The sequence below is a fragment of the Phyllopteryx taeniolatus genome, chromosome 21, assembly GCF_024500385.1.
Source record: "Phyllopteryx taeniolatus isolate TA_2022b chromosome 21, UOR_Ptae_1.2, whole genome shotgun sequence".
NCBI lineage: Eukaryota > Metazoa > Chordata > Actinopteri > Syngnathiformes > Syngnathidae > Phyllopteryx > Phyllopteryx taeniolatus.
Genome location: NC_084522.1, coordinates 7832712 through 7858278, shown reverse-complemented (window position 1 = coordinate 7858278; position 25567 = coordinate 7832712). Strand labels below are relative to the sequence as shown.

The window sequence follows — 25567 nt, the reverse complement described above, 5'->3', positions numbered from 1 at the left end:
GTGCATGTCAACAAACAGATGCACATTTAACATAGATAAAGTAACTATACAGTGTGTTTGTTCAAAGGGAGGCGGCTAAGTAAAGTCAACAGTGCACTTTGCATATTCACATCTCCCCCTATCTGCACACATACAGTAGCAGCTTGTGTATACTGTACTTGGATGCTGTCCACTTATGGTATGTATGCGCAGCTAAATTGAGAACTTAGACATGTTCTGCATCTTAGCCAGAGCTGAGTTGGCTTTGCAAATAAAAAGCCAACGAAGAAACCACATGAGAAAAGCTACTTTTTTTTTACCATGAATGTGGAATTTTGAGGTTTCTGTACAACTTTTAAGTCCACTTTTTTTTCCATGTAGTCACTTTGAACTTAATCTAGATGAAGTGATAGATGAAGAGAGTTTTTTCCACAACATCTTTGCCACGTTGTATACATATATGACAAATATATTGTAGTTTAACTTACCTTGGCAACAAGCAGGTTTGCTTTTATACTTTAAAGAGGACATATCTTTGACAAATTGACTTTTTAATTGCGTCTATAAAAATTGTTGGTATTGGAGCCAATGTACATTATGAATGAAGTGCTGCCTCCCCAAGTGAAAATATGTAACATCAATGCTCACTGTCCTTAAGCGCCCTTACTTTTTTCCACACTCTGTAGTAGGACAGCTGGCTTTGACCCAATCCCTATCTTCGTCTCCAATTGTCATGGTAGCAAAAGTTGTTCTCTGCATTGAAATAGCTACATGGGGGCGGGGTGAGCAGTGGCTCATTTGCCCTCAAAACCGGCTGAGTTCAGCGCCTCAATTAAGAGGGGATGCTGTAATTCCTGGTTTTTGGAGTTCTTTGACGTTATTAAACCTGGGAACTGAAAAATGCACAATATGTCTCCTTTACCATATTTATACTGTCTTTTCATTGGCTCACGGTATCGGCTTTTCAGTCACTTAAAAGTACTTTACTTTAAAAGATGCAACGCTATTCCTGAAGCCATATTCTCTCCAAAAATGACACGTAGAAGAAATTCATATATATATTTTTTGTTATTGTGGAAAATGAGTTCACTGCTGTATGGTAAAAGTAGGCTGAAGTTAAAATACTCACCCTTTCAAACCTGGAGAGGCAACGGGGGACTTTGCAGAGCAATATTGTCACCTATTTTTATAGGTATTGCTGGAATTAATATGCATTGTTGTATGTTTAATGAGCACATAATGAGCTTTTTTAACAAAATGTTTCTCAAAATTGTTGGAAAAATATTTTTGAATCAAAAGCTTTTTCAAATGTGCTGTTTTGTCTATCAGAATGTAACCCCAAAATGGATTTATTCTTGAATCATTTACAAACATATTTTCAGAGTTACTCTTCAATGCTTAATTCTTAAGAAAAAAATACTTTTGAATTTCTCACAAAGCCTCTGATGATCTAATTTTTGGGGGAATTATGCAATAAAACAAAAATACAAAATGATGTGCTGGAACTTGATAGCAAATATATTCCAAACTCTTTTTTATTTATGTTAATTGCTTGTGATCCATTCATCCATTTGTGATCTGATTTCAAAAATTCTCAGCTTGTGAAATATTTGATTTTTTTTTGGACCCTTGGCTGGCTACCCCTGGTGGCATATTTGCATGGTATCCAGGGAATGTAATGATATGATTTGATGCACCAACCAGTTTGTAGCACAACATGTATCATAAAACAGTGGAACTGCTTACCCGTGACTGCGGAAATGTGCAAATACACGATACTCACACTTGAGGCTGATTTCATGGCTGCTTCTTATTTGATTAAATTGGCTTATAACTCCAATTTATGTCAACAATGTGGTTTTTCATCGGTATGTGCCCGAGAGATCCGAGGGAATTGCGCTGTCCACTTGCATGTTTTCCAGTGAAGGGGCAAGGAGGAGGATGACAAGCGATCAGCCCACGCGAGTGACGTGCCGTGCCGTGACGTGACGTGAAGTGTCTACGGGAGGGGGCGGGGCCAAGTGTGGGGTGAGATACGTTACAAATAGGCGGGGAGCTCTAAAAAAAAAAAAAAACACTACGTCCACCTTATCCGCATCCTCTCACTTATCAGATTGGAATCTCATGCTATCAGATTCCACGCAAGACTCTCTCTAGCAACTTCTTCAGCTGAACCGGGAGATTCTTTTTTTTAATTGAAAAATTATTATTATTATTATTATATTTTGTACTTTGTGTCAAGATAACGCGACGAAGCAGCCATTCCGATATGGCCAAGGGAGAAGGAGCCGAGCAATACTCCAACGCCAGCTTATTGACTAAACCTGGCAACTCCGACGGCATTTCGCATGCCAGAAAGGTGGGCACATTTCTTAGTAACAAACCAAAAGGGTTTCCACTTGGTTTTGTTGAAACTAAACGCGTTTAGTTTGTGTAAAAGGAGGACTGGGTTTGTCGTCCACGCCGCTTTTGGATGAACGAAACGAGCACGCCGGCCAGTTGGAATTGTCATTTTCAAAAGGGAGTGTCTGATTCATTGAACCGTTGCTAGCCGCCCGGTTCACATTGTGATACTTAATAATATATATATATATTTTCTTCCCTCCCCACACTCGTATTACGTTCAAAACAATAATAAATGAATGAAAAGTTGAAAGCCCACTCGTGATAATCCAACCAGTGTTACCGAAGACCCCTTTTAAAATAACCTCGTGATATTCTTCAAATTGTATACATCGTATGCTTTAAAAAAACAACAACCTTGGAGCCAACAAACAATGAAGATTTTTAGGTTATAATTACAGCATTGTGGTTTGCAAGACCTGTGGTTTTAAAGTAGTCGATACTCGGGTCACCCCGGAGCTAAATTTAAAGGCTTAAAATGTCACTCTTCTCGTCTCTCTTTTTTTCCTTTTCGTCTTAGCTAGCTTGATTGTGGCCCCATTCCAATGTAACGCTTGAAATTCACGGTTGTCATTTTGTTTCCTGTATAAGCGAAAGGAAAATAAGCAAATAGTACGCCAGCAACAGTTTATTGTATTAAATTATACATGCTATATTAATTTAATCAGTCGTGTAAATGCTGCGTTCACGTGTTGATTACAAGCGTTTTTTGTTTTTGTTTTTTTTGCATACCGTCGTCGTTCCCTTATCGGATACTAAACAAATTTTGATTATTAATTTCCAAGCGCGTGCCTGTTGTAACAAGCAGAGCATACTCTAATGTGCGTTCTAGTAGTAAAATTCGCACGGTACCGTCCAGTTGGTGGGAGTTACCTTTTTTTTTTTTTTTTTTAACCAACAGCTGAAGGCGACGTGTCGCTACAGAGGAGTGTGAAGCTCATGTCATTTCCATCAACATCAATAAAATCTATTTAAAAATGGCTGTACTTTTGATAAATACGTAAAACCTAAACATTCCGATACCTTATCTGATCTGTTAGCAGACATCAATACTCATAGCGGATGTAGTTAGCTGTGGCATTGACCTCATGAGCTGATTTTATCTTGTTTGCATTGTATAAAAAAAAAAAATCTCTATTGTGGCATAGACAGTAGATGACTCTTAAGGTGACCCGGCTATCACTCAAATTGAAATCAGTTTCGTGAACTTTGGATGGCACCAGTATCTGGTTGCAGTGTTTTGTCACCTGAACTTACTGGTGTGGTTGTATTAACAGCAAGACAGAAAAAAAAATAGCTGTTCAGCTTTGTTGTACTCAAACAATAGGCACTATCATCCCCCGCCCCTCTTGCCTAACAAGTGCAAAAGGAAGAATAGTCAAATTCAAAGGGTTACTGTGTCTTAAAACCTGTGTGACTGGTCACCAATGAGCAGGGGCATCATTTAGGGAGAGCAAAACACAACCGTGTTTGATTGGCCAGCGAGGAGGGTGTGTGGGTCCTTCACAGAGGTTTTTGATTCCAGCTGGTGCGCAGGCCACTCCGTTTGCCAAGGTGGCCTCGTCAGGCTCGGGCGTGTGACAACACTGTGTTTTCATTCCCTGGAATTAAGACACAAAGATCTGTGTTGTCAGCTCTGGAAGTAAAACAGGAACTTCATTTTCCACACAGGGTGACAAACGTGTCACAACAGCTTTTAAAAACTTTGGCAATCCAAGTCATTCGACATCTCTGTATTTTTCGAAGCAGAATGAAACAGGTGAGACTGAAGCTTCCATATTTGAGGAAAGAAATGGGGAAAGCCAGGGGAATATGAATGTGTTCATTCCTGTTGCATGGGTGGATCCAGCTATCTGCCAATTGCCAGATTTCGGAAGCAGCTGCAAAAGCTATGAAAGACACTTTCTTTCCAGACTAGCTCTTTTAAGCTCCTCAATATGTGGATCTAATTGTTGCTTTTAAAGTTGATTTGGTATTTTGTTCTCTTTCCCCAGCATGAGCAGAGAAACAGATTGTCTGTCTGCAACAAGCTCTGCTACGCCATTGGTGGAGCGCCCTACCAGATCACTGGATGTGCCTTAGGCTTCTTTTTGCAGCTCTATCTGCTGGACGTAGCGCAGGTTGGTCGAATCTATGGTTTGCACAACACAGAAACGTATATTTCATCACACACGTGCCTACATAGGCTACAACTAAAGCCAGTCTAGTGTGCTGTTGTTCTATTGTAGTATGTGACTGAAGCTAAAATTGCAGCAACAGAAGATGCAACATTTATTCTTTTACACAGCCATGGCTGGGGTGGCGGCAACGCGCATGGGCAGAGGTTTTTGATATTGGCGATATTACCGTCAGCTATGAAATTAAGACAATAGATTGATGGGAGGAAATAAATACAATTTTCATTGCAAAAATATTATTTTGGCGATTGCTCTCACGAAGCGTTGTCCTGTAAAATATAGATGAGTGATCCATTACACCACTGTAAAATCCAAAGGCTTACATTTTAAACATGAAAACGAGTGGGTGGTTGGCCTTAATGAGCCCTGACACTAATCTCGTGGTCAAGGCCAATGTGGCATGTAATGGAGTGTAAAGTTAAAGGCTTCCCAGGGTTCAGTTTTGTGTGCCCACCAAGATTGTTGCAAGAGTCTATTGTCCAGCCCAGCGTGGGGCAGTTGGTACAGTGAGCATCGGTAAAAAAAAATTCTTTCGGACTTTCAATGGCAGACCAAGGAGGAAGCTGCAAAATGAAACAGTTTGTCCCGACTCCTGCCAAGTGCTCGTAGACTCTGCTGACGTCTGTTGTTTTAATGTTTTAAAGCTGCCTTCTTATGATTACAATCTTAAATAACTCAAATCTTGAGCCACAAACTAATTATAGTTTAGTGGTAGTCACAGGGCACCCTAATCTAAAATAGAAAACACATTTTCCATCCAATGTGCCTTCCATTTACACATTGTCTTCTCTTTTGGCAGCTGGAGCCATTCTACGCCTCAATCATCTTGTTTGTGGGCAGAGCATGGGATGCAATAACGGACCCCACAGTGGGCTTCCTCGTCTCGAGGAGTCCTTGGACACGAATTGGACGAATGATGCCCTGGTAGGTGTCTTTACATCTCCTTCTCCGAAGTCACCCATCTTGACTTAAAGCAGACGTATTGTTTTTTTTCCTCACAATTGAAAATAGTTTCTAGGTGTCCTTTAAAACATCTGTGACATGCTTTCATCAAAAGAGGGCGGGTCCTTACACACACACACACACACGCGCACACACACACACACACACACACACACACACAAACAGAGAGTGCCTGTCATCTCCCAACAGAGGTTACCACAGATCACACACATGCTGCCACGCCACTTCCTCATTGCCAGCACAACAGCCAATGGTATCTTGGCCATTAAAACATTTTCACAGTTGAAACACAAAGAGATGTTGCCTGCCTGTTACATGTTCGCATTTCCCACAGCACACTTTTGGGAAATATAACACCCATCTGCTACTTCGCAAATGCATTTTCACACAGTCCCCTTAAGTTACAAGTGTTCCCCCCCCCCCCCCCCCCCCCCAGTTTCTCTGAAGTACCATCATGAATAAACACTCAGCATTCAGATTTTTTTCGTCTAGTCTTTAGCGCATGTGAGTGGCTGTGACTTAGGCCCCCCTTTTCACACTAAGGCAGCCACAACCTACAGTATTAATTTGTTTCAACTTTACCATCCATCCCACCACCGCCCAAGCTGCCCCTCAATGTTCGCTGAAGATGTCTGGAAAATGTCTGGATCTATGGTTCCATCATTGTGCATGTCTGAAAGGCGGGTTATGACTGGGGTTCACTGGGTTTGAGGCCTCTTCCAAAGGTGGATAGAAGTCCAGCGCCCGTCAGTTAGGTGCCAATGTGAGTGCAGCGTAAATGTGCAGATCGGACATACCCAGTCAATGCGATTTTGACTTCATCGAAATACGCCTTTCAGTGACTTATACATACTTGCGTCTGCCCAAACAACACAAATAAACACTTGTAATTTTAATTTAACTTTAATGTGCAGTGCATTTTAATCATTTTGTACAGTGCAGTTTTTATTTACCTTTATTTAAGCACAGTGTTCACACTGCTTTTTTTTTAAGGAATAAAACCTCAGGCTCATTTTTTACAAACACGATGTAACTGTATTCAATATTGATCAAGATGGTTGTACTTGAGCGCTAACTATTTCTTTAGGTGGAACTTGGAGTAAAATGTTTGAGAACCAGTGGCATAGACCTTTAAATATGGCCTAAATACATTAAATTAGAGGCTTTCCATCTTTAAATCTGCAAAATATTTGGCAATGGCAGCCAGTAACATAATGCTGGATATTTGTATTATGCAGCATTTAATATTATTGTGCATTTCCATGTTTTCACTGCCCAGTGTGGATGCTCGTTATTTTATGTGGCATCTGGGCATGTATGGCATTCATGTGTTCAGTTCGTGTAAAGACAGACATATGGGTTATGTGCCATTTGAAATTAACATTGAAAACTAGTTGGCTATCGGCATTAAACCAGAATGGATGCTTGGGCACCGGCATGCTCGGAAGAGTAGAGGCCACGTCACTTGACAAAGACGTGGATGGAGAAAGCAAGGCGGAAGAGGCGCAGAGTCAGCCACTCCATATTCCTTGTAGTGTATAGAAGGGGGGGAGGGTAGACTGGTGAGCTCAGCCTCTGATTGGTCCAGCCCACAACACACCATCAGTTTGAGCCAATGAGAGTGCAGCTGTCGAGGCCTCGGATGTTTCCCCCACCCTCAGTGACATCAGAAGGTTACTAGAGTTCAAGTTACTTATCAGTGCAGAATGTTGTAGTGTTGCCAACTTCACAAACGTGTGATCCAATTTTAAAATGGGAGGCTGTATTAGTACCAGAGGGGATAATGAATGTTACATATGAGTACATATATTCACTTGATTAGAACACATATTTAGTTCTACACCGCTTGTGGTCATGAGGATATTGTACTGTACTTCCATGGTCTACTGCCACCCAAGGCCCTTTCACGGCAGGCCACGTGTGGACCCAATGAAGAAACCTATCATTTGATAGTCCCGCATGTGGCGCTGAGAGTCAGCTGCTTTGACCCGCTGCCCACTTTATCACACTCCCTCATGAGTACAGTTAATCAGATTATACGCACAAGAGCGAAGATGCGTCATACACTGAAAACGCCCCTTGACAGCCCTTTACCGAATGCTGTATGCATTTATTGAATCCCACCAGAATAGCTTGAATTTGCATTTGGATGTTCATTTCAAAAGAAGTAGTGGACCAGGTTAAAGAGGTTCTGGGTTTGAATCTCAGCTCAGGCCCTCCAATGTGGGGACTTTGCATGTTCTGTCCGTACTTGAGTTAAGTTTTCTCTCGGTACTCAAGCTTCCTCTTCATGGTAGCTCCAGAGAAGACTCTAAATTGTCCATCGGTGTGCATGTGAGTGTTGATGGTTGTTTGTCTAAATGTGTCCTAAGATTTGCTATTGATCAGTCTTGGGTTTACGTACAAAAGTTAGCTCTTCTGCGAAATATTAACATTTTGTGCGTTCATACTGTTAATGCATAAGCGGTACAGAAAATGTCCGGATGAATTAAAAAAAAAAAAAAAAAAAAAAAAAACGTTTGGATGAATCGGGTATATGCGGAACATCACGTGACCAAACCTGGAATACAGGTTAGCGAGACCTCTTGTGTATTCTGCGCTAACGATCATAACTACAGGTTGATGACGTCATAGTTTGACGCTGAACTTGCTAAAATTTGTTTTTTGATCAAAGCGTGGCCATCCCGCTAATGGACACCGTGCCCCAATTAGTCACCAGGTGTGTCATCCACTTACAAGCAGAGGTTGTAATAATCATTAATGCTAGTTAACGACGCTGTTCTTCACACATGGGTGGTAAATAGTCAGGTGATGCGCCCGTTTGAACTTTTAGCGAACCAAAACGGCAGCACCTCTCTACCTCTTGCGCAGTATCAAAGATGATTTAAGGACGATTAGCCTTCAGTAGACTGATGTGATCATGTGCCTTGTTTTCTCCATGATGGTCCTTTTTTTTGCTTGACATAAATTATAATATATATATATAAAGATGACTCTCATGATTAAAAATGACTCCCGTGACGCAGCATTTCAAGGACACGTCAAGGATGTCCTGGTTCAGAGGTGTGTTTTCCTTTGTCACACACGACTGGGGAATGTTGCTCAGAGCACATTCCTTGTGTTTTTTGGACATAGTTGGTAAATAAAGATGATTCTGATATACGGGAGAAGAAGGCTTGCAGGAAATGGCCAAAAGAATTCCACTTCCAAGGTTCTCTCTCAAGTTGCACACGTTCCCGTCTTTAAAATCACCTCGGGTCGTAGACATGCTCCAGGGATATTAATAATACAAGGTGATTCATACTCGTCTCAATACTCTCATTGAGCTCTACTTCCAAATATGTTAACATCCATCAATTATCAAATTCCCTCGTGTGTGTACAATGACGTGTCAGAACCGCACCGCCTTACTAAGCCCTTGGCAACGTGTGAATGAAAGATGCTGCGTGAATGTTGTGCGTGTCTTACGCAATGAGCCCCCTTGTCCTCATTAAGGCTTGCTTGTTTGTTGTGGAGCACGTGTCACACATGGAGAGTCACCTTTGTATCCACAGTGTCTTTTTTTTCTTCTTTCCTTTCTTCCCCCCCCTTCTCCCTCTGTGCAGGATTGTGATCTCAACTCCTCTAGCTGTGCTCTCCTACTTCCTAATATGGTATGTGCCCCCCTTTGAGGACAACAAAGTCATCTGGTACCTTTTCTTCTACTGTCTCTTCCAGAGCCTTCAAACTGTGAGTATGAGACACACACACCTAAATAAATTTGCTTATCTGTTTGGAAAGAACCATATTTGTCAAATTGTGGCCCATTGACCATTCGTATCCCCCAGCATGTGTTTTCTAAATTTATTATTATTGTCTCGCTGTATATTCAAATAATAAAATTAAACCTGGCCCGCATTGGAAGGTTACATGACAGTTTAATTTTTGCATGTATAAACAATAACCATAAGACAAGATTTCATTCAGACTTCCATGTGACAAGTTTTGGTGGTACAAGTTAATTTCCAAAAGAGAAAGAACGTCACTAATATAGCTACCGGTAAGCAGTTCTTTGAAAAGTACTGGAAATGGTAAATTTTGAAGAACATTAGGCCTTCTCTGACAAAATCTATTGTGTAACAGATTAAGAGGAAAGGCAAATGGTTTCTAATGGAATACATTGATCCAAAACTGCATGACCTCGGAGTAAATTTGTCTATCCTGTCCAATGTCTATTTCAGTGCTTCCATGTGCCATATTCCGCCCTCACCATGTTCATCAGCGCAGAGCAGAAAGAAAGGGACTCTGCTACAGCTTACAGTGAGTAACAGTGTTTTCATATGTTTTCTGAGGGTAGAAGAAGACTTGTTAATAAATGCCACCCCCCCAAAAAAAAAATAAAAAAATCAGGGATGACGGTTGAGGTTCTGGGCACTGTGCTCGGTACCGCCATCCAGGGCCAGATAGTGGGCATGGCGAACGCGCCCTGCATCCCAGGACCGGGTGAAATTTTGGCAGACATGAGCAACTCCTCCTCAGGCCTCAACGGCACAGACCACGGCATCTCCCTGGAACACACGGTACCAATGTTACCATTTAAACTTCAAGAAGCACAATTTTGAGTGTTTTCGCTCACTCCTATCTTCCTCTACAGAGAGCCGCCTACATGATCGCCTCTGGTGTCATCAGCTTAATCTACGTCCTCTGCGCCATTGTTCTGTTCTTTGGTGTGAGAGAGCAAAAAGGTAGGGGGGGGGGGGGTCATCAACCAAAGAGAACGTGTCAACAACACCCCCATGATGATGGCAAAATACCAAAAACTCCAATACCCAATTTACGAGTTTTTCGCGTGCTGTTGTGTGTGTGTGTGTGTGTGACTTTTGGCTTGATTACTTGTAAATTCAATTCATTCATTTACCTTCTCATTAAAAGATTTTATGTTTTTATATTTTACATGTTTTTATTTTAAGAAAAACCTTATTTCAATTCATTTCAATGGGAAAACTTGATTTTGGAACAAATAAAATTTTGGATGGAACGACTTCAACTTGTAAATCAAGGTACCACTGTAGAGTGTGAAGAAAAATCTGCCAAAATTGTCTTAAAAAGCAAATGCTATTTCACCCAAAAAAACAATTTCCCGATCAAGTTACTGGAGGTATACTGCCGTCCAACTGTCATTAGATTTTATTTAAGGATGCGTCACCGGGTCTCAAAAGGGTCGAGGTCATGGGATGATGGTGGCCGCACAGTTTTTCTCACTTCATAGCATACCCACAGCAGCTAAAGTGCCAATGGTATTTTACGACACCATGGGATGCATTGTCTTGCATGATCATTTTATTGCATAAGGCATAGTTTTTTGTTTTTATTTAATCTCAGTCAATTAGAAACTCCGTGTTTTGTAGAGGGCATTCCGACACATCTCACTCCCCATTATTCCAGCCCAAAACTATGAGGCTCAGCTGAGTAACACATTTTCAAACCGGTGTGAGAGTTATATTGGTGATCCAAGTAGACAGATGCAATACGCATGTTTTTGTTTTTTTTTCCTCTCCAGAGTCCAGCCGTCCCAAGTCTGAGCCCTTGTCGTTCTTCCAGGGCATCAAGCTGGTGATGGGACACGGGCCCTACGCCAAACTGGTCATGGTCTTCCTCTTTACCTCGTTGGCATTCATGGTACGCATACAGTGTACTGTGCATAAACAAAAACTATGTAGTTTAGGCTGTTTATTTATTTTTTTAAGAAAATGTAAAATGGTCTGGGGCCTCTTTTGAGGAGTTTTCTGCTTGTTTCCACTCTAAACTAAGACACTAAAAATAACAGCTATAGTTGGCAGGCTATATTTTTCTCAAGGTGCTACCTCCCTTTCTTTTAATTTTTTGAAAAAACTTATTTCTTTATTCTGCAGCTCCTCGAGGGCAACTTCGCTCTGTTCTGTAGCTACACCCTGGGCTTCCGAAACGACTTCCAGAATATTCTGTTGGTGATCATGGTGAGTTCAAACACGCACGCACGGACGGACACACACGTGCATGCTCGCATCACATAACAGCAAGTGTCATTTCAGGTAGGCTGCCTGTTGCCATACCAATCTCAAATAGACTTCCCTCTAAAGGTCTCACCCATAAATTGTGTGCAGTCACAAAGCTGGTCTGTTCTCCATCAGAGCACCACAGTGTTCTCAGGGTCTTGCCATATTGTGTGAACCGGGCCTGAATGCCATCTTATTCCCACAGATGGACAAGAAGCCTCTGCAGCCCTTGGTTCCCCTCCCCAAAAAACAGTTAATCTGCACAAATCAGTCATTGCCCAGTTTTTAATTAAACCGTATGAATCCACTGTAAAAGGCAGACCTGGCGGTAGAGGGTGTGGTGGAGTACAGGTTTACAGGGCTGAGCAGATTACGCCATTTGATCCTTTACTTCATGGTAAGGATTACGGCGCTCACGAGAAATTTATTTAGCGGGATGGCTTTATTCACAAATCATGTGGGCTACAATAAACTGCGCTCAGGAGGGCAGTTATTACGAAGACGTTCCTGCTGGGATGAAAAGCAAACACTGTGCTGATCCCCAAAGGACATTTTTCAAACGGGGGGGGAAAAAAATGACAACACTGTTTTTCCTAAGGCTTTTGTGGTTGTTACACGAGGGGGTCAGTCAGAGTCAAACGATGCGGCCCCTGTGGAATTCACCCAATATCCACACACCCACGGAAGTTGAAAACCTTTGTGAATGCATCCATTGTCGTGTCAGTGTTACATAATGTCACACAGGCTCAAACTGTGTTGCTTCTACTGTACTATATTGAGAGCTTTTCATGTGCATTGATGGAGAAACGGATTAGATAACCGGAGTGTACATGCCCCCCTCTCTCACAGCTCTCGGCCACTCTCGCCACCCCGTTCTGGCAGTGGTTCCTCACCAAATTTGGGAAGAAGACTGCAGTCTACGTTGGCACTTTGGTAAGACTAAACACAAAAGAACAGGAATGATGGCTTCAGTATCATAAACAGGCTTCTAAAGTGTTAAAAACAAAGTCGCCAGAGGTGTTTATTTACTTACTTTTGGCATTATGGTTCCGTATTATGCTGCAGCTTTAAGAAAAGAATTTTGGACAAGTGCATGACTGTGTTTCTCCTCCCTCCAGTCTGGAGTTCCCTTCATAATCCTGGTAGTTTGTGTGAAGAGCAGCCTGATTGTCACCTACATTGTCTCCTTTGCTGCCGGGGTCAGCGTGGCTGCCGCCTTCCTGCTGCCTTGGTAAGACCTCCCCGCTCTCACCCGACATTCTCCGGTCGCCGACGCATGTCTGACTCAAAACGATCTTTTGTCCGTTAGGTCTATGCTGCCCGACGTCGTCGATGATTTCCGGGTGAAAAACCCTGAAGCAAATGGCCACGAGGCGCTCTTCTACTCCTTCTACGTCTTCTTCACCAAGTTTGCGTCCGGAGTCTCCCTGGGAATCTCTACTCTCAGTTTAGAGTAAGCACTCGCACGGCGACACTATTCAAAATGATTTTAGCAGTCAATTCTATTACAGGGATCCTCAATTTATGATGTTTCGAGGTTACAAATGATGCTGAATAAACTACTTCAGTGAGGAGTATCTGTAACATTTGCACAACCATTGTCCCAGATTATCGCACTACTCGTCACTTTAAACCGCATACACTCCTTGAAGTCTCAGTGCCCTTTGCACAATGGTCATTGCACCGGACTATTACGATATTAGCCATTCAAACTGAGGACTCTGCAACTTTTTGCACAATTGTTGTTTGTTGTTGTTTTTTGTCAATGTCTTTATGTCTCCAAAGTGTTCTGTAAATTGACTGTTTGTTGTACTAGAGCGGCTCCAACTACCGGAGACAAATTCCTTGTGTGTTTTGGACATACTTGGCAAATAAAGATGATTCTGATTCTGATTCTGAGTAAGAATGTCATCATGCGGCACAATAAGGCAAATATAAAGTGACAGTAATTTTTTTTTTTTACCTTTTACACACACTTTTAAGGCATTTAAACTTACTAAAACACACATTTAAACTATTTGTGTTCTTACTTCCACAGTTTTCCCAATGAGAGGGGCAGTGTGCTTGCTTCAAACTGTTTCTGTCACTCTCAGTTGGTTTACTGTTAAACCGAGACACATAAAAGAAGAGAGAATTAAGCATTGTATATTTAAACACCAAAATAGCGATAGATAGGCTAACTGAAATTGACCACTGCACTGCACTGCTGCCCTCATGAGAAACCAAACAAATTAAATATCACAAGGATTTAATATGAGCAAAGTCTCTATAAAACACCACTAGGTGGCAGTATTGCTCTCCAAACACTTTTCTCTTGCCCGCTCTCATTTTACTTAATTGTCATTTTATTAGAGCTGGCAAAATGTTATCTACAACATTGTCTGTCTAATTAGTAAGCTGTCTAATTCACTTTGCTGGGGACAGGCCCTGCCGCAAAAAGTGAAAAATAATTCACCCCCCCAATTTTATACTTTTATATTAGACCGGACAATGGTCTGTGGAAATGGAGCCCCTCCTCTCACTTCAGCATATTTCCTTGCCACCAAGATGTCTAGAGATGCCACCAAAGCAATACTTTTATATTGTACAGGGCTTTTGTCTGAGCACAAAAAGAATGAAAAGGGGAGTTTTTCAGGGAATAACAGAGGATACAATAGGTTCCCAGGACATTATTTCCTATAGGAAATTTTTCGAACCGAAAGTGCTTGACTTTGGAGATTCCGCTTCATTATTTCTTTGTAATTTTTTCCCCCTCTCCTATTCACGAGGAGCATGGTGCTGAATGAAGTTAATCCAAATCCCACATCAAAGCAGGAGATTTATTTTCTTTTACTTGAATGTGATTCCAGTACAGTAGAGTGTCATGCTTTTATCACAAGACTGCGTCTTAACTATTTTCCTTTTTTCTTGCGTCCAGTTTTGCCGGCTACATCTCTCGAGGTTGCTCCCAACCGGCAGAAGTGGACATCACGCTGAAGGTGCTGGTCTGCGCAGCCCCCATACTCCTCATCATGATCGGCCTAGCCATCCTGTACACGTACCCCATCAACGAGGACAAGAGGCAAGGCAACCGGAAACTGCTCCAGGAGCAAAGGTGATCCTTGAGTCTGAGCTTCTCGTGTCTGAAAGGCTTAATTAACCCTTATACAGTTCTCAGGACTCTTTGAAGCTCTCTTGAACATTTTTCTACCACTGTCCCATTTAAAAAAAATAAATAAAAAATCCTGCCAGTGACCACCATTTTCCTTGATTTAACCTAAAATCAATTTTAGTAGTTTGACCCGCAACCGGGTGTACACACACACACACTCTGTATAGCGCCTGTACAAATGAGTGACATTTTTCAAGATTTTTATTTTGATTATTCACTTTAGGAAAATCTCATCAAATTTCAGGGTGAAAACTATTGTTAATGTCAATCACGTAACGATATTTTTAATTGCTGTCAAAAAAGCTGAAATTTGACCCGAAACTAAGGGTTAAAAACAAATGAATTGTATTTTCTTTTCTCCTTGCAGGGATGAGGCAGATTCCGAAACGGACTCGACGGAACTTTCCAACATGATCTAACACTTTTTTTTTTAACCGCCGACCAATTAAGACGAACGCCTGGCATTTTGCACTGGGCGGGCCCAAGTGTCTTTTGGCCCGTCTTATCTTACAGACACTGCCTAGTCCAGGCAACGTTCTTGCTGCTGCAACTGCTGCTATTTCCCTTCAAGAGGCTAAAAAAAACATGCCAAGCCAACCTGATATTTACACACTAATTTGCTCGGTCAGGTCTCTTTTGTACTGCCAAAACCTTCTCTTTTGGTTGTGTGACTTTGTTCCTTGATTGAAAGTGCACAAAAAGCCAGTTTGCATCTTTTTTGTAATCCAGTGACTTGAGCACTGCACTACCAACCTAAACTTGAACAAACAGCATCTGTGCCTTCTCTCAGTTCAGTAGCAAAATGAAAACAAGAAACTGACACTTCATTTCAAGATCCATGTTCTTGAGTCACCGGCTGGACTATACAATTTTATTTTATTTTGTCCTGACAGCCTGATTGTTCTTATCTCAATCCACAGGTAAATGATTAACACCTTTCAAGGGCTTTTTGTTTTTTGTTTTGGTTTGCTCCATGTCATTAAGTAAAACCACTACTATAGATCTGCTACTATTATTTATAGAAAAAGCTACTGAGGAATAGGAAAAACATCTCTTCCCCCCCCCCCCCCCCCCCCACGACTGAGCGCTGAGCTAAAAGGTGACAACAGTCCGTACTGAATATGTGATCGTGTTAAGTATTTATTACTTTTTGATTTTGCAATTTGGACAATAGTTGTGTCTTGCAGTATTTAAAACCTATTTAAGAGGGGAATCGATATAAAGTAAATCAATGTTCTCATACATTTTTTCACGTGTCACCCTTGCTTGTCTGTACGCATTAAAGATAGGATGCACGTAATTGTGGGGAAACAAAATAGGATGAAGGAAACATGATTTTCTTTCTCTGTATATATGCGTCTGTATTGTACGATTAACTGTTTTGTAAACTTCTTCATTCATGTCCATTGATATGGAATCGTGTACATACAGCGTCCTATGTTATACATACAGCTACAATATGCTCCTGAAACTGTGGTGGCATTGTGCAAGTTTTTTTACATTTTTGTCCACTTTGGGGGGGAGAAGGAAAAAAAAAAAAAAGTAATGAAATAATCTAAAGAATCCTTGTATCAATTGTAGAGGATGCTGTAGGAGTGCTCTGTCTCAACTAACTGTAACCATTGTACATCCTGTAAATATCATTGTTTTTGTTTGGTCGTGGAACTGCAGTTGAACTTAACTTCTTTCCCTGCGCATGACTCTTGCAAGAGGGTGTGTGTGTGTGTGTGTGTGTGTGTATATATGTGTGTGGGGTGGGCATACACACATGCACACGCCTTGTGTACATGCCTCCCATGTCCATATGTAAATGGTGTACGTAGAGTTGTAAATACATTTGATATTTGTGGCTGCAAGTGACTTGATGTACTCTATACTGAAGTTTATTTAAGGGGAAAAAGAGATTGAAAACAATAAATAGTGCTGGAAAAGTAAAGTGTGAAAATCCATTTTATTTGACTTTGAAGCCTCTTATTAGAAATGATGATTTAAAAAAAAAAAAAAAAAAGCCTAAGAAGGCAGAAGCAAGTAAAACCATCTATGTTATTTCTCATGGAGGTTATCCAAATTGATTTAACTCCTAACTGACTGGGGTACACCCTGAACTGGTTACCAACAAATCCCAGGTAACATCCAAGCAAACAACCATTTGCACCTATGAAAAATTTGGTCTTCAATGTTTTTGGAATTTGGTAGGATGATGGCGTGATCAGAAAAAGAGGGAAAAACAACCTACACAACCACGGGGAGAATTGAGAATGGAACCCGGAACCTCTGGTCGAGGCAGGTTTGCGAACCACTAAGTCAACCCAGAACTTTTCAAATATATGTATTAAAAGTGTAGCATTGTACATTGAATTTAAATCCTCTAATTAAACACTGAAGCATAAGAAGGCAGAATGTATTTCTTTTTTGGGGTTTGTATTTGAATGCAATTGATAAAGTAAAATAAAAAAATACATTTTTTAAATGAAGGTATACTTATTTTAGGAATAATACAATATATGTACCCACCAAATATGTGTACAACTAAAACTTTAATTTCAAGACTTTAAAATTCACTTTCATCTCGATTCTGTTCGAGGTAATAACAGCGTTTGCGAATAACTGCTGACATCTTGTGTACATTTAGTGTAACAACGCCTAATCGAAACCGAATGTAAAACGTCAAGCCAAACATTAAAAAAATTGTTGAAGTAGTCGAGTACTTTTATTTATTACTCATTTTAATGTAATAAGTTATGTTTCATCATTTTATTTCTGTATTAAAAGACTTGTACATTTTTAATTGGGAGTTTAAGTGTTCTCCAATCAACAGATGGCGCTGTTATTAATATACGAAGAAGACATACGGACCGGAAGTTCCGTGTTTCTTTGCGGGAGTAAAACGGAAATGAAGAGGATTACAATTTAGTGTGCCTACCGCCTTATTAGGATTCCGTCTCCAACACGTTCTATTTTGTGTTGACCGTGCTAGCGACGCTGCCATGGCTGCAGCCGCCGCCGCCGCCGCCGCCAATCCTCCAGGCTTTCCCACCAAGACCCGCGTGGCCATCCTGGCCGAGCTGGACAAGGAGAAGCGGCGGCTGCTCCAGACTCAGTCCATGAGCGAGCCCGGAGCCAACACGCCGCTGACCTCCAGAGGCGGCGCGGCGAAGGAGGCGAGGGACAGCGCAGAGCAGCAGCACATCGCCGCCCAGCAGAAGGCCGCCCTGCAGCACGCCCACGGACACTCGTCCGGCTTCTTCATCACCCAGGACTCGTCGTTCGGGAACCTCATCCTCCCGGTGCTTCCCCGCCTGGAGCCCGACGTGTAGTCAAGTTGTGGCCGCTCCCCACAGTCTGTTGGACTGAACAGCTCATGCCAAGCGTCCCATTGTCACATTTGTATGTACTGAGGAATTCAGGTTGAGAACGACTTCAGCGTGTTTCTTTTTAGACATTAAATATAAAATGGCTACAATATTTACAGTCGTGTTTTTTTTTTTTTTTTGAGCTGTCTAGGTCTCTGTAATTACGTCATACACAGAGGGTATAGGGTAGGCTAAAATGAAGTATGCCTAGTATACTTTTTGTTTTGATTGCATTTACGTCGTTTTACTGCCATCATTCCTTTCTGACCTTTTAACCTTCCCTCAGTTTCTTTTCATGCTTGCATCCTTCCATCACTGACACATCAGACCTGCTTTTCAGGCATCGTTTCCTTCCTGGCCTCCTTCATTCCTTCTCTTCCCTCTGAACTGGTTTTATGCATGTGTCCTTACAACCTTAAATCCTTTGCTTAAGCCTACTTTTGTGCTGTCTTCATTCCCTCCTTCCTTCCGCCTTATACCTGCTTTTTCTTCTTTCCTTCCTTTCCTCATACCATCCTTTCTGCCTTCCTTTCCTTCCCTGCTTCCCCCCAGACCTGCTGATGTTGCATCCTTCCTTTGCTTAGAAAAAGGCTTTTTAGAACTTTAGTGCCTTCTTTCCTTGATTCCCCCGTTCCTTCCACTTCATACCTGATTTTTCCTTTTTCCTTCCCCCCCCTCCTATCCTTCCTTCCCCAAGAATCACTTTGTATGTTGCATCCTACTGTCTTCCTTCGGTACCTGTCCAGTATTTATTTATTTTTGTGTTTCACCTTTATTTATCCAGATTAGGCAATTGGGAACAGATTTTCCTTTGCAATGCTGACCTGGCTGCAGCCAGAAATGTCGCTGATGCACTTCAGTCGCTTTATTCCCATGAGCGGTAACAGAATGCACATTCAGACTGACTAACTTGAGCCAATGTCCATCCATCCATCCATCCATCCATTCTCTTATCCATCCATCCATTTTCTGAGCCGTGTGTCCTCACTAGGGTCGCGGGCGTGCTGGAGCCTATCCCAGCTATCTTCGGGCATGAGGCGAGGTAGACCCTGAACTGGTTGCCAGCCAATCGCAGGGCACATACAAACTAACAACCATTTGCACTCACATTCACACCTATGGGAAATTTAGAGTCAATTAACCTACCATGCATCTTTTTGGGATGTGGGAGGAAACCTGAGTGCCCGGAGAAAACCCACGCAGGCACGGTGAGAACATGCAAACTCCACACAGGCGGGGCCGGGGATTGAACCCCGGACCTCAGAACTGTGAGGCAGTCGCTCTAACCAGTCGCCCACCGTGCCGCCCCATTCTCTTATGCAAGATGAAATGTTCCTTTGTCCTTTCATCTTTGGTGCTGTCACAACCTACACTATGCAATAAGTGATTTCTATAAGTTATGAATAGTATAATAGCAAAAATACGGAACTTAAAACTTCTATCATATTTTTAATGTACCAGTTTTACTACATATTTATTTATTTTACTGTTAACGACCAAAAAAACTAGGTTCGTCGAGCATCATTTGCTCGGCATTCGATTGCTTTTCCTGCGAGTGGACCCTATCGATAGCTGATGCAACACAGTGACAGCTTCCAGCTACCGGCTCGTTTTCATTCACGCCGCTTTAGCTGTTGAGGTAAGACCGTATTGACTGTACACCATAATCGTGTGCTTATTTAACATGTCTTATAGGTGGACTGAAGTCATTATGAGCCAAACGATCTTGTTTTCGATCTGTAACGATACTTATGTGTCAGGTTGTAGCACATGGTGTTTGCACTAGGCAGCTAGCTGACGTAATGGCTATTTCCCGTAACCACATTTTACGAAATTGACGATTTAATTGAACTTCATGCTTTAAATGTGAACATTAGCTGTAGAATATTGTGCTAATTCATTAACGTCTACTTAACCGCAACAATATTCGGCGTTATCTTGCCAAGTGCGACCATTTTAAACGACCACTATCATTTATATAATTACACTTGTAAGTACAGTAATTATTTCTTTTTTTTTTTGTAGTGCCGTAATTGTAATTCATCCCTTCAAGCCCAGATTTGAAAACAGTAATTCCGGTATTTTAACAATGCAATCATCATAATACAGTCATTCAAACACATATTTCTGACCATGTTTTAATTTTTTGAAGTGGAAGCAATGTTAATAAGGCTTGCTTTAAAAAAAACAGGATTTATTTTGTTACTCTCCATCCATGTAATGCTTTGGACAGCATGTTTGATTAATAGTGCTCACGTCTGCCACACAGTTCCTCTGGGGTTTGGCGGTTTGAATTTTGAGTCCGGCCTACTTCAAAGGTCAACTGAACACTCGTCCATAGTGTGAATGTTTGTTCGTCTTTGTTCTGTACCTTGATGTTTACATGATTTGAATTACAGCACACTTCAAAGCACCTTAAATGTTTTCGGCCCCTTAGTTTCAGAATTAGAATCATCTTTATTTCCCAAGTATGTCCAAAAAAACACACAAGGAATTTGTCTTCGGTAGTTGGAGCCGCTCTAGTACGACAACAGACAGTCAATTTACAGAACACTTTGGAGACAGAAAGACATTGACAAAAAAAAAAAGTCACTGAGCAGTAAAGGGTTGCTAGTTATCTGGTAATGCCGGTACATTATTTTTTATTTTTTTACAATTGTGCAAAAAGCTGCAGAGTCCTTTAGCACTTAGAGCAGCTTGAATGACTAATATTGCAATAGTCCGGTGCAATGACCATTGTGCAAAGGGCGCTGAGACTTCAAGGAGTGTATGCGGTTTAGTTTTGAGGGGGCGGTCCTGTCCCATGCAAATGATCCACTGCAAGACCAATAGGGAGTAAGGCATTTGTCGCAATGGCAACAAGGGCGAGCAAGAAAAGCAAGTGTACATGCGTGAACGCCTCACATGGGCCGCACTTCATCACCAAGCTGCCAAATTAGATTTGTCAATTAGTGTGCAGATCCAAGTAATGGCGGAGGTGGCAGATTCACTGCCAAACACAAATACCAGAAAATTCAGAACATCTTGCTCAGACATATTAAGAAATCTATATTTTTTATATTACACTTGATGGATTGCCAAATATATAAGCGATTAAAAAGTCAATTTCCCATAATATGTCTCCTAAAATTTCTCCAGTGTTGTTGTAGTTGGAAGACCTTTCACCATGGCAGCTCAGCTAAGCCCTGATGAGAAGCTGCACCTCATCACAAGGAACCTGCAGGTGGGTCACACGTAGGTGCACACGGTCACACGGCGAAGCCACGGTGAGCCGGGTTACAGTCTGTAACGTCACCCTGGTTGCTCGTTTCACGCAGGAGGTGCTCGGGGAAGACAGGCTGAGGCAGGTCCTTCAGGAGAGGGAGGTCAGTGTGTACTGGGGAACCGCCACCACTGGGAAGCCGCACGTGGGTTACTTCGTTCCCATGTCCAAGATAGCCGACTTCCTCAAAGCTGGATGCCAGGTGTGTACTCTCCAGCTCGCCAATCACCTCCTTATGAGAGGCTTAACATCTGTGTTTCTGCTTTGCTCGTTCAGGTCACTGTATTGTTCGCGGACTTGCACGCATTCCTCGACAACATGAAGGCTCCCTGGGAGCTGCTGGAGCTTCGGACCAAGTACTACGAAGAGATTATTAAGGCCATGTTGGAGAGCATCGGTGTACCCTTGGAGAAACTCAAGTTTGTGAAAGGAACCGAATACCAGCTCAGTAGGTCAGTCGGACTAGAATGACCATAGAGAGAAATTCCGTTTGGAGTAATTTTGTTCCAGAGTCAGAACTGCCGCCATCATAAAACTTCTATTAACTGTACAGGCCCATGTTTTAGGTGACATTTTACATTTCAAATGTATAAACACAAGTTAACCATTCTGTTAAAATCAACTACTCTTTAAACACTCATTTAACTTTAATGACGAGGTAATAAATGTTTCACATATGTTTTTTTAACATTAACATTCCCACACACTGGGCCTTTTATTTCATTTAAATCAGAGAGTACACTCTGGATGTGTACCGCATGTCCTCTATGATGACCGAGCACGACGCCAAAAAGGCTGGAGCGGAGGTGGTCAAGCAGGTGGAGCATCCTCTGCTGAGTGGTCTGCTCTATCCAGGACTGCAGGTCATATAACAAAAGCTGCATAACTCATTGACTGTAGCCCTTTAATCAGCATACAACTGCTGAATGCCTATCTGGGAAACCTTTGCCAAAATAGTGTCACCCCTCAGGCGCTGGATGAGGAGTACCTGAAGGCGGATGCTCAATTTGGAGGAGTGGACCAGAGAAAGATCTTCACTCTTGCTGAGAAGGTACCGCATTTTGGTCCCGACATAGTATGTTTTGAAGTTTACATATGGCGCACAATGAATTAGTTTGTGGGGTGGTGTAAAAATATGGAGTCACGGCACACAAGATTGCCTGTTAGCGCTGTACTTTATTTTATAACTATGGCAAGTGTTCTTTACACTAATATTTACTGTAAAAAATACTTTACTACTGTATTAGTGTAGGTTAGTTTGATCTAAGTCCACATGATTCTGGAAAAATAATGTAATTACTAGAATGTTGCTGTTTTTTTTTGGTTCTCTTTTCTGCAGTACCTACCCTACCTGGGCTATGCCAAGCGGGCCCATCTGATGAACCCAATGATACCAGGACTGACCGGTACCAAGATGAGCTCCTCAGAGGAAGTAAGAGTTTAACCAGTTCAACTGAAACGTCTTAACATGTATATGTCATTTGTAATGCTCGCCGCTTTGCTGCAAAAGGAGTCGAAGATCGACCTGCTGGACTCGAAGGAAGACTTGAAGAAAAAGCTGAAAAAGGCCTTCTGTGAGCCGGGAAACATCCAGAACAACGGGGTTCTTGCCTTTGTCCATTATGTTCTCTTCCCACTTCGTGGAGGTACAAAAACGCACCCTGACATTTATTTACTGCCTATTACAAAAAGAGTGTAATAAAATTGCCGACTGTGTTTAGGGTTTTCCGTCAAAAGAGATGCCAAGTGGGGTGGAGACAAAGTCTACACTGCGTTTGAAGAAGTGGAGAAGGACTTTGCGGAGGAGGTACCATTTTTGACTCACTTCCTTGAGGATCTCCTTAAGTTGACTCAAGTTGATCTCTCACTAGTTGATTCACCCTGGAGACCTGAAGGCCTCTGTGGAGGAGGCCCTCAACGAGCTGATGGAGCCGATCCGGAAGAAGTTTCAGTCCGGCGAACTGCGCAAGCTGAACAACTCCGCCTACCCCACGACAAACACGAGTCAGTATTGTACGATGTGATGTGAACGGGTGTCGGTCTGCTTTACATGAACACGTCTGTCTGTGCAGAAGGCGCAGGAAAGGGCACTAAGCCAGGAGGAGGTGCGGAAGGAGATGACGAAGAGTTGGCGCCAGCCAAACTGGACATCCGGGTGGGGAAGATTGTCAGTGTGGAAAAGGTAGAATGTTAATTAACTGCAATGACAACTGGCTGAGGTTTTCAAAGTAATTGCACTTTATTCAACTCTCTTCATTTACATTTTAAAACTGTTAATTCAAATAATAATAAAACACTCTTTTAATTTATTAATTGAATTATGGCATGGTTAATTATATTAGTTAATTTAATGAATAGGCATGCATTAATTTAATGAGAAGAACATAATCTTAATTATTTTTAGTGTATTTTTTGTTCAGCCATGTATTGACTGAATAGTACATGGAGTATAAAAAAAAAGTCATAATAATAAATGTAATATTTAATTGGGCTTGACATGCAAAAGAAAAACACCTCAGAGGAGCTGTTTGAAAAATCCACATAGCATTTAATCCACAAGTATTCCTAATATTTAATAATAGTAACAATCGCTGCAAATGTATTTTTTATTTTTTTAACCCATTTTGGTACATGAATAATTTTATAAAAACAGAAATGGCCTGACAGGGTAAATGGCTCCCACTTTGCGTTAAAAAATATGGATACTTGTAAATAAAACAAAAATATTTTATGATTGAAATGTTATTACTTTTATGTAATTTTAAAAAGGGATTTATTTTTCGATTTTCTTTAAGAAATTTAACAAAGCTCTAGGGTTTTAGAAATGTTTTGAGATTATTCTAGAAAGTACTTTAAAATGTTAAATAATATGGAAGAGTTTATAAATGCTCACGTAATTAACTGCAGACTCTGAGGATGTTAGGTCTGCTACTGTGTTCACATTATTGTTTGTTTTCCAACGGTAAGCACCCAGACGCTGACTCGCTTTACTTGGAGAAGATCGACGTGGGCGAGGCGGAGCCCAGGACGGTGGTCAGCGGGCTGGTGGCCTACATCTCCCAGGAGGATTTGCAAGACCGAATGGTGCTGGTGCTGTGCAACCTCAAACCCCAGAAGATGCGCGGCATTGAGTCGCAAGCCATGCTGCTCTGTGCTTCAATGTATATTTCTTTCTGCTTAGAGTTTAATTTGTAGTCGTCCTCCTCCTCACATTATTTTGTGTTTGGCTCATTTGTAGTGAAGGAGAGCCCAGGAGAGTGGAGCCACTTGACCCTCCTGAGGGTTCATCACCAGGGGACCGGGCCTTTGTGGAAGGATATGAGGCTGGCAAACCTGACGAAAGACTCAACCCGAAGAAGAAAGTGTGGGAGAAATTACAAGTATGGCTCTTGGATTACATCTATCCATCCGTTTTCTATAGCGCTTGTCCTCAGTCGCATCACATGGCTTACCACCTGACTTTGGACAAGAGGTAGGGTACACCTTGGACTGCTCACCAGCCAATCGCAGGGCACATTCACATTTTAAGACAATTTCGAGTTTTCAATTAACCTTGCGTTCTTTTTTGGCGGGGGGTGAGAAACTTGCCAGAATCCACGCAAGCATGGGGAGAATATGCATAATGCAGATAGAAAGACCTGAACCAAGATACAAACACAAACGTCATGAAGCAAAAGTGTTTACATATTCTCTCAAAAAAATGGTTTGAATTATTTTTCTAAACCACTGTTCTGCCTTCTTCTCCAGGTTGACCTGAAGATATCCGAGGAGTGCGCAGCTCAGTGGAAAGACAACCTACTGATGACCAAACTAGGACAGATCACTTGTAAGACTCTTAAAGGAGGCAATATCAGTTAGGTACTCACATTCATCTGCCAGCCACTTTGCAAGAGTACATTTAATTCATCAACAAGTTGCCATGGGAACAACGGGGATGGTTCTTGCAGTGTTATGGGTCACGAACGCTAAAAGTATTTTGGTGATGTCTTAAAAGGGAAAAAGTGGGTGCTTGTCATTGAAAAATCAGGGGACCTCTGATGATCCATAACATATCTATCAGAAATTGCACTCTTTATATTAACACATATGTCAAACTCCTGTCTGTGCTTCTGTAATTTATCAGTGACGGTTTCATGTCTATTTGTGCATTTGCATCATCTGTAGCATTGCACATGAAGCAGCCATACAAGCATAAATTGTCATGATCAAAAACATGGAATAAAGTCTGTGTGGTGTGACTGTGGTCCAGTTCTATCCAGTACTTG

General features: G+C 41.7%; 3 protein-coding genes across 7 annotated transcripts; all 3 read left to right on the top strand.

Annotated features, from left to right (window-relative positions):
• The first annotated feature begins 2061 nt into the window (after window positions 1-2061).
• mfsd2ab (MFSD2 lysolipid transporter A, lysophospholipid b) lies at window positions 2062-16623 on the top strand. Of its 2 annotated transcripts, none has more exons than XM_061761004.1 (14): window positions 2062-2338; window positions 4377-4502; window positions 5359-5483; window positions 9128-9251; window positions 9743-9821; window positions 9912-10081; window positions 10156-10246; window positions 11062-11180; window positions 11414-11497; window positions 12386-12469; window positions 12655-12767; window positions 12846-12989; window positions 14454-14630; window positions 15055-16623. In XM_061761004.1, exons 1-14 carry the CDS (start codon window positions 2249-2251, stop codon window positions 15104-15106), a joined length of 1578 nt encoding a protein of 525 aa, XP_061616988.1. In that variant the 5' UTR covers window positions 2062-2248; the 3' UTR covers window positions 15107-16623. The 2 variants fall into 2 exon arrangements, with proteins under 2 accessions (XP_061616988.1, XP_061616989.1); XM_061761005.1 differs by lacking the exon at window positions 2062-2338 and adding an exon at window positions 3891-4141.
• A 922-nt stretch (window positions 16624-17545) lies between these two features.
• On the top strand, window positions 17546-18152 carry LOC133471456 (SOSS complex subunit C-like). Its single transcript, XM_061761006.1, has one exon. It carries the CDS (start codon window positions 17675-17677, stop codon window positions 18002-18004), a length of 330 nt encoding a protein of 109 aa, XP_061616990.1. The 5' UTR covers window positions 17546-17674; the 3' UTR covers window positions 18005-18152.
• Window positions 18153-19536: 1384 nt separating this feature from the next.
• On the top strand, window positions 19537-25545 carry yars1 (tyrosyl-tRNA synthetase 1). Of its 4 annotated transcripts, none has more exons than XM_061760998.1 (14): window positions 19537-19679; window positions 21179-21263; window positions 21358-21504; window positions 21579-21754; window positions 22036-22165; window positions 22273-22353; window positions 22642-22734; window positions 22813-22948; window positions 23024-23109; window positions 23174-23306; window positions 23375-23484; window positions 24270-24463; window positions 24541-24682; window positions 25050-25545. In XM_061760998.1, the coding sequence occupies exons 2-14, from the start codon at window positions 21207-21209 to the stop codon at window positions 25158-25160; spliced, it is 1596 nt and encodes a 531-aa protein (XP_061616982.1). In that variant the 5' UTR covers window positions 19537-19679; window positions 21179-21206; the 3' UTR covers window positions 25161-25545. The 4 variants fall into 4 exon arrangements, with proteins under 4 accessions (XP_061616982.1, XP_061616983.1, XP_061616981.1 ...); XM_061760999.1 differs by having other exon boundaries at window positions 19595-19679; window positions 21190-21263; XM_061760997.1 differs by lacking the exon at window positions 19537-19679 and adding an exon at window positions 20338-20358.
• The last annotated feature ends 22 nt before the right edge of the window (window positions 25546-25567 follow it).

Coding starts and splice junctions, on each gene's coding strand:
- mfsd2ab (XM_061761004.1), top strand. CDS start 2,249: ATGGCCAAGGGAGAAGGAGCCGAGCAATACTCCAACGCCAGCTTATTG. Junction 10,247..11,061: donor TGGTGTGAGAGAGCAAAAAG/GTAGGGGGGGGG, acceptor TTTCCTCTCCAG/AGTCCAGCCGTCCCAAGTCT. Junction 14,631..15,054: donor AAACTGCTCCAGGAGCAAAG/GTGATCCTTGAG, acceptor TTCTCCTTGCAG/GGATGAGGCAGATTCCGAAA.
- LOC133471456 (XM_061761006.1), top strand. CDS start 17,675: ATGGCTGCAGCCGCCGCCGCCGCCGCCGCCAATCCTCCAGGCTTTCCC.
- yars1 (XM_061760998.1), top strand. CDS start 21,207: ATGGCAGCTCAGCTAAGCCCTGATGAGAAGCTGCACCTCATCACAAGG. Junction 21,755..22,035: donor ACCGAATACCAGCTCAGTAG/GTCAGTCGGACT, acceptor CATTTAAATCAG/AGAGTACACTCTGGATGTGT. Junction 22,166..22,272: donor TGCTCTATCCAGGACTGCAG/GTCATATAACAA, acceptor GTCACCCCTCAG/GCGCTGGATGAGGAGTACCT.